The sequence below is a fragment of the Arvicanthis niloticus genome, chromosome 1, assembly GCF_011762505.2.
Source record: "Arvicanthis niloticus isolate mArvNil1 chromosome 1, mArvNil1.pat.X, whole genome shotgun sequence".
Classification (NCBI taxonomy): domain Eukaryota; kingdom Metazoa; phylum Chordata; class Mammalia; order Rodentia; family Muridae; genus Arvicanthis; species Arvicanthis niloticus.
The window spans coordinates 137,938,577-137,946,622 of NC_047658.1; the positions used below are offsets into that span (position 1 = coordinate 137,938,577).

General features: G+C 42.3%; 1 protein-coding gene across 1 annotated transcript; it reads right to left on the minus strand.

The window, feature by feature from the left end:
• Window positions 1–4,831: 4,831 nt before the first annotated feature.
• On the minus strand, window positions 4,832–7,554 carry Dkk1 (dickkopf Wnt signaling pathway inhibitor 1). The gene is made up of 4 exons (XM_034487764.2): window positions 7,164–7,554; window positions 6,781–6,949; window positions 5,566–5,709; window positions 4,832–5,450 (listed from the first exon to the last, which is right to left on the minus strand). The coding sequence occupies exons 1-4, from the start codon at window positions 7,407–7,409 to the stop codon at window positions 5,197–5,199; spliced, it is 813 nt and encodes a 270-aa protein (XP_034343655.1). The 5' UTR covers window positions 7,410–7,554; the 3' UTR covers window positions 4,832–5,196.
• Window positions 7,555–8,046: the final 492 nt, after the last annotated feature.

The window sequence follows — 8,046 nt, forward strand, 5'->3', positions numbered from 1 at the left end:
TTTTCTCATCCGCATGCCTTTTGTACCAGCTGCCATGTCTTCCCTGATACATGTCCTATCCCTGTACCCCTGAAAGCCACAATAAAACTTTTCCCCATTAAGTTGGTTTTGGCAGAATATTTTTTATCATACTAACAGAGGAGAAACTAAGAAAATGAACGTTCTAACACTATCTAGTTCATTTGAGTGATGTGTTTCTTTAGTATTAAGGTGACTATCTTAAATGAGCTAGTTAGTGAACTAGTAATTTATAGTTTAGCCACCAAGCATATCAAGCTGAAAAATAGAAGAATAGAAAAGAAAGGAAGGCAACACTCAGAATACTGTGTGTTCATCTGTTCTTCATTTGCTACAAAATGTCTCCATCAGCCTCATGTTTTGAATACTTGATCCCCAGCTGGTGGGAACTATTTTAGGAGGCTGGAGAAACCTAAAGTGTGGGGTCTAACTGAAAGAACTGGGCCACTGGGGATAGATTCTTGGTGGTACATTACCCCTGACCGCTTCCTATCTCTTGTCTTTCTGCCTAACATGAATAAAGAATTCCTACCATCAGTAAAGCCTGGTGACTCATGCCAAACCCAGAACTTAGAAGACGATGAAGCAGGAGAATCTGGAGTCCAAGACTATTGGTGCCAGTCCAGGGTATACAAAACCTCTCTTAAAGTAGAAAGGTAAATGATAAAGCCAAAAGAAAACGAGTTTCCTCCACAAAGCCTTCTTGCTATCTGTTCTGTTCTATCTTGTTCTGCCCATGCACTGGAGGACAAGAAAGCATGCATGAATCCCATGAAAGTGATTGGAGTAAACAAATCACTCCTCTCTCAGGGTGTTTGGTCAGGTGAGGGGATAGGTACATCATCTTAATCCACTCAAATAGTTTCTCTTCAATGGCTGTATGACATTTAAAAACCACAGCAAGCATGTTTAACAAGGCAGACAGCATTTCCTCTGGGGTGTAGGTTTTACTCATAGTTCTCAGTACATGAGACAGACAACACACACCAACACTTACGGCTTCTATAACAGAAGCTAGCACTACCATGCACATGGAGCAGGTGACTGGACATGTTGGAATTCCTCTGTTCTTCCATTTCTGTAATCTGATGTGAATAATTGTGGCAAGACCAGGGACACATAATATCTCTTTAACTTTATCGATATTATGTGTCTTCATCACAGGAGAGAGAGACAGAGGGAGAAAGAGAGAGAGAGAGAGAGAGAGAGAGAGAGAGAGAGAGAGAGAGAGAGAGAGAACTGTGTTATTTGACATAGCGATTGCTTGAAGAAATCTTCCCCAAACAGTGAAACCCCTTATGGTTCCACCAGATTCTCTCATCTGCTTTTGATTTGAACTTCAGAGTATCACCAATAAGTGAAAGCTTTCAATATAAGAATCTTATAACAAGGTTTTTTTTTTTTTTTTTTCCCATGAGGAGAAAGTTGTAAAACAATGTAGAATGTAATGTTGAGTTATGCTTAGCCATGTTTCATGCCTTTCCCCCAGTTTAGGGACTTTTTAATATAAAATTTGTTTAATGATGTATATTAGCACAGGGCTGGCAGTCACTGCGCTACCAAAGATAATTCTGCATGTAGGGTGTTGGGATATAGAGACATGGCTCAGTGGTGGAGACCATGCTTAGTATTTGCAAGTCAGTTTTCCCCCACCACTGCCACTGCTGCTCATTGCCCACCAATTCTGGGGTCATGGGAATGTGCCGCCATGAAAGACTTTATGGAGTTACTGTGTTTTGAATTTAGATTTAGATGCTTGCAGAGTAGGTGCGCTTAACCCGTCAGCCATTTCTGCTGCCCCTGTTTTCACTTTTAGGCGATGGATCCTACCCTTGTCCTGGTGTCAGATTAAACCAAGTTTACAGTCCTGAGAACACATACGCAAGTAACATTATACAGACTCTGATGGTTACAATTAGGATACACACACACACACACACACACACACACACACACACACACATATATACCCAAATATACACATAGACATACATATACATAAGGACACATATATATGTGTGTATATAAACATATGTATATGTGTGTGTAAGAAAATTAGAGAAAAACCAAGAGGCCATGGATCTGAAAGAGAGCAGGGAGGGGTATATGGGAGAGAGTGGAAGAAGGAAAGAATGGAATGATGTAACTATATTATAATTAAAAATAAAAGAAATAATTTTAAAAAGAGGAAAAACATTTCAAGTCTTCCAGCTGAACATGAGAAAGAGGTGAGGAACTTGTATAACCACTTTGATATAAAAGAGATTAGAGTAACTAAACCTTATCCTAGTAGGAGAGATTGATGCTCACTTTAAAATTTTTAAGTAAAGCTTCTATTTCCCCTTTTTCCCTTTTAACACATTTTCATAAAAATTTATCATCACATAAATAGTAATCTTGCCATTATGGCCATGAAAGACTTTGAGTAGGTAGAAAAAGCATTGCATTTGATTCAAAATTTTGTGTCAAAACTCAAACATTATCTTACAACTATACTATGATTAAAACAGGAGCATTTTATTCCTGTGGCACAATATTTATTAAAGTTCCTCTGGAAACCACCTGATTGTCTTTCGGAACCTGGTTGACTAAATCAGAGGATAGCCTATAAATAACACAACCAACTCAAAGGTTGAGTCACCTACTTTTGTTACATAGGACAGTAGTCAAGACACACAAAGCAGAGAGAGCAAGGTGCAAGGCAGTGTGGAACCTATGGAAGCATAAAATGGTAAACCCATTGGTGAAATGTTCTCTTGGGCAAGCAGTCAAATACACTGTTTAGGAGTCCACCACCAAAAGCATTTGAACCAGCTACCACAAACAAATTCTAGATTCCCTAAAATCCTGTTTAATAATTGCATGGTATATAATGTCCTTCTTTTAGTTTTTCAATTAAAAAGTACCTACAGTTTTGATTTATTTTCATCTTTATATATATGTAAATGTATAATATATATAGTATATTTATATATTATACACACATATATATTATATATATTTATATATTATATATATTATATACACTATATTATATAGTGTATTCTACAAAATATATACAATATATTATATATAATATATACATTTCCTTTTCTTGGTACTGTCCTAAGATCCCAGGCAGATGGAGGTTAACTGACCAGTCTCTCTGGCCCCATCCTGAGGGTCAACAGGAAAGGCTAGAACTGAGCATGCTCAATGAGATGTGCAGAAAAAGGCATCCCCACTTCAACAGGCTCCTGCATAGAGGATCTAGTAACCAGAGTGCATTAAACATCTGCCCCGCTCCTCTCCTCAAAAGCCCTCCTTTCTCCTGTTTCATGAACATTTCCGCTTTACCTTTTCTCTTATTGTGAAGATTGCAGGCCTTGAGATCGGCCTTCCTAGCCCAACAGGCAGTGAGCGCACTTAGGGCAAGAGTTTCTCTGGATGAAGAAGCAGAGACCTGTGAACAAAAGGGTCACAGCCACAGACATCCTGTCAGGACTCCTCTCGGAGAGGCAGCCAACGGCATGTGCTGTTGTAAGTCTCCTTTGAAAATTAACCACTTCCGGGAACACAAAAACAGATGAATATTCTAGGCCATCTATGCTATTTAAGGAAGACGCTGGGACAATCAGTCAGTCCCCACTATCCTCTGAATAGTGAGCCCAGCATTTTGTGGTTTGGATGCAGACTTCCAGAATACTAGAGAATAAATAAATTAGGAAGGTTGTTTTGTCCTCTCGCCCCAAAGAAATATGAAATTTAGTGAGGAAACATGCAGAGAGAATTTAATTTGGGTATTTTTTTTTTTTTATGAAGCCATACTTATTCCAATTAATGGAGTACAGGTGAAACAAAGAATGAAATAATGTCTTGGCAAGAGAAGAAAAAGTGTTACAATCTAGAATTTATGATTGTTTAGTAATTATTTTTAAATCAAAGTGATTGAAACAACTTGTCAGCATATCAGAGTACCTAAAATATTCAGATTTAATTAATTGGCTTATGTTGGCAGGTTTCCTGCTGCATAACCTCTTCTGAATTCTGCCCATCATTTGCAATCACTTGCTTGGTCATTCTCTCCCTTCCCATAACTACTGGTCACTTAGATAAATATTAATTTGTTAACTATTTTTCTTGATGCTTTCTTGAAACTGAACATTACTCTCTAGCGGAAGCAAGCCAGGATGGACCTGAATTCATGGGCATTCTTCCTGCCTCAGCCTCCAGAATCCTGGGATTATAGGCAGAAGTACCAACCACACTAGGTAGAATAGTAGGTTTGAAAGTAGTACTACCAGGTTCAAACCTCTATTACCAAAGCCATTTGAGTTTGTCAATGTAGACTACATTCTCTTTAAAGTGACTCACACATAGACAATGTATCTTATCATTTTAAAATCTCTCTTACACACACACACACACACACACACACACACACACACACAGAGCCCCAAATGTATCTATGCTTGTAACTTTATGATTATTAAATGTTAAATTTTATTTCAAGGACTATCACACCTGAGAGAGACAGCAGAACTAGAGAGGAGAGATGAGACACACACACACACACACACACACACACACACACACACACACACAGAGAGAGAGAGAGAGAGAGAGAGAGAGAGAGAGAGAGAGAGAGAGAGACAGAGACAGAGACAGAGACAGAGACAGAGACAGAGACAGACAGAGAATTTAAGCAAAGAGAGTAAGTACATCTCAGGAAATAAACTAGTATTTCATGTTAAATTTGAGCTGCCTATCACTGACTAGTCCAAGAACTCCTTGCCTTCTACAGCCTAGAAATTAAAGTGTTAAGGGCTACACATTTAGGAACTGTAAACCAAAATTACTTCAATATAGAATATTTATGAGTCAAGACAATCAACTGTGTACAAAAATTTTACATGCAAGAGAAACAAGACAATGCAGCACCTCTAGAAAAATAATTAAAAGTTTTGTTGCATTTACAGATAAGTGCCACACTGAGGATTTACAACACAGTAATTTACTGCAATCACAGGGAGTTCCATCAAGAAACAAAGTCCTTACACTCCAGAGTTTTCGGAAGGTATTATCGGAATGCTTAATTACACACTGAAGAGTCCTACATCCTTGGGATTGAGCTGACAAATCATAAAGGATTTTCATAGCATATATTAGATACGAGTCCATCGCATTTTGACTGTTGGTTTAGTGTCTCTGGCAGGTGTGGAGCCTAGAAGAATTGCTTGCTTGATGGTGGTCTTTCTGTATCCTGCAAGCCAGACCTTCCCCGCAGTAACAGCGCTGGAATATCTCCAGGCCGTGGGAGCCTTTCCGCCTGTGCTTGGTGCACACCTGACCTTCTTTAAGGACAGGTTTACAGATCTTGGACCAGAAGTGTCTTGCGCAACACAGCCCTGTGGCGCAATCTGATGATCGGAGACAGACAGAGCCTTCTTGTCCTGTGAAGGAGACAGAAGGAAAATGACAGTTACTACTAGGCCTGTACCATTTCACTAAGACAATTCTAAATGCACTTTTAAATGGGAAGGCCGAGCCTGAAAGCCCTTTTACTACCTTTGGTGTGATATATTTTTGAAGTCAGGGTGGTTCTTCTGGGATATCCATCCCCGGCGTTGTGGTCGTTACCAAGGTTTTCAACGATGCTTTCCTCGATTTCCCCTCGAGGTAAATGGCTGTGGTCAGATGGCATGCATATTCCTAAGAAAGCCAGAAATAGTGATTAATCCTCAGGCCATAATATGTTGCTGCTAATAGCCAAGACAAGAGCAGTGGGTTATGCAGACACCAGTGTGAGACACCTCACCTCTGTCGCTGCCTTTCTGTTTATCAAAACTCCCCAGAGAAAGCAGTGTCAATGAATGCACTGTTGGATCCTATGGAACACCTGAGGTATAGCCATTTTAAATGCTTTCCCACTAATTGTGGTGGAGGCAGCAGAGATATTTCTGTCTATTTTAATACTACCCTTTGGGGTGGGAAAAAGAAATCCAGTCACTTAAAAAAATTAATCTTAAAAATAACTTCTCTGCTCTGGGTGCTAGTGGCGCAACGCAGTTCCAGATGCCTAGAAAACTACTCGATCTCACCCGCTAGTTACTTTTACTGTATAATTTTGATATTACAGAGATTTTAGTGAGTTCACTCTGGAATGCTGCTGTACCCTAGGAAGTTAGCTACCCTGTAAGTTTATTTCTGGAGACTTCTCTGAGACACTAACATTTTGTGGATCTGTGGTTGTCCGGAGAGTACTTCTTTGAAGGTAGTTGAGGGTGGAGGGAAAGGGGGGGGGGAGGGGTGGAGAGCTCAGGATGTAAGTGGTACAGAGATCTCTTTAAAAAGCTGGCGAGCAGAGTTTAAGCATTCTACCCCCACCCCCACTCCCAGTTGACAACAGTTTTAACAGCCAGAGACCCTGAGAGAGAAGAGAGTTTAGCAAAGTCATGGAGAGTCCGTCTTAAAAATGCCTGGCTTCCCTTTTAGAATGACCTCTTCCCCTTTCTCAAGTGCCCCCAAGGCTCCCTGAGGATAATTGTTTGATGGAAGGGTCCACTCTCAGGTCTTGTTCTTAGATCACAGAGGGAGGCAGGGGGAGATAAACTTTCAAGTGCTCAAACGCCAGCCCGTGAAGATACATCAGGAGGACCCTTGCATGATGAGCACCGGTTTGCAGGTGGTGCCTTAGCTTTGACAGAACCGGAGCATTTCATTTGATTCCCTGGCTGCTCAAGGGCAAGGTGGTTCCAATTTAAAAGGGAGTCCAAGACTCACCGTTTTTGCAGTAGTTCCCGGGGCAGCACATAGCGTGCCTCATGCAGCGTTTCCTGCGCTTTCGGCAAGCCAGACAAATCTGTACACCTCCGACGCCGGCTGCCCCGCGGCTGGGACTGGAGCAGTACTCGTCAGTGCTGCACTCCTCATCCTCTGCGCACGGGTAGGGCTGCGGGGAGGGAGCGGACTGGTGAGCAACTCAAGCATCCCGGTACCCACGCCTTCACGGTCCCCATCTGCGTCCTCAAAAGCTCTCTAAGCGCTTTGCTCTTAGTGCAGTAATTCCAAGCACACCCCAAATCTCACACACCTAGGATACCCCACTCTCCCTCTCTGAGATCCCGTCGGGATCAGAGTCCTCCAATCCCCTAGACCCCTCTCACCTGGTAGTTGTCAAGAGTCTGGTACTTGTTCCCGCCCTCATAGAGAACTCCGGGCGCCACGCTGACAGCAGAGCCCGGCTGCCCCCCAGCACCACCCAGCGGTGGGGGCAGGTTCTTGATCGCGTTGGAATTGATGAGAACTGAGTTTAAGGTGGCGCTGGCTCCAAGCAGAGGGAGGCTGCAGAAAGCCATCATTGTAAAGACGACCAAGAACCGGACAGCTGCCACGGCGCACACAACCATCATCTCCGAAGGTCGCGAACAGGAAAAAGTCAGGATAAGAGAGGTCACTTGGCACGGCGGCTGCAGAGTCTGGACTGCGGAACCCCAACTTCGGAATTCTGGCGGGCGGAGTCTCGGCTGCCAGGCGCAGGGCTCTGCACCGCCACCGCCACCTCTGGCTGCTTTTATACTCAGGCTCCCAGCCTTCCCAGCTCCTCAGGGAAGACAACAAAGCCGGGATGGGATTTCAAAGCTTTGGGAGGAGCTGGGAGGGGGAGTGTTTGTGTATCGGAAGCAGGGAGGACTTTGACACTCTCTCCCTCCCCTCGCCCCTCCCTTGCACTATGGTCCCCTTGTCCAGCTCACCTTAGAGTATGGGTTACTAAAGCATTAGAGCCTAACCTGAAGTATAATAATAATAATAATAATAATAATAATAATAATAATAATAATAATAATAATAATAATAGGCTGGGAGAGTGCGCTCTGCGAGCTTGGGTGCTCTGCTGTGGGGTTGGGTTAGTTCTCTCTGAAATCCTTGTTAGAGTTAAAAATAATACAAAACCACGTTTCTTCTCTTCCACTTATGCGTACCCTCGCTTTCTGTGCACGCAAATAATATTCAGTATTAAATACAACGCGAGCAGTCATTCAAAGGCTT

Bases quoted from the DNA above. Each gene is read 5' to 3' on its own strand.
- Dkk1 (XM_034487764.2), bottom strand. From the start codon at position 7,409: ATGATGGTTGTGTGCGCCGTGGCAGCTGTCCGGTTCTTGGTCGTCTTT. The intron at 6,950-7,163 runs GTGAGAGGGGTC...CCCTCCCCGCAG, and splicing joins AGACTCTTGACAACTACCAG to CCCTACCCGTGCGCAGAGGA. The intron at 5,451-5,565 runs GTAGTAAAAGGG...TCTCCTTCACAG, and splicing joins AAAAATATATCACACCAAAG to GACAAGAAGGCTCTGTCTGT.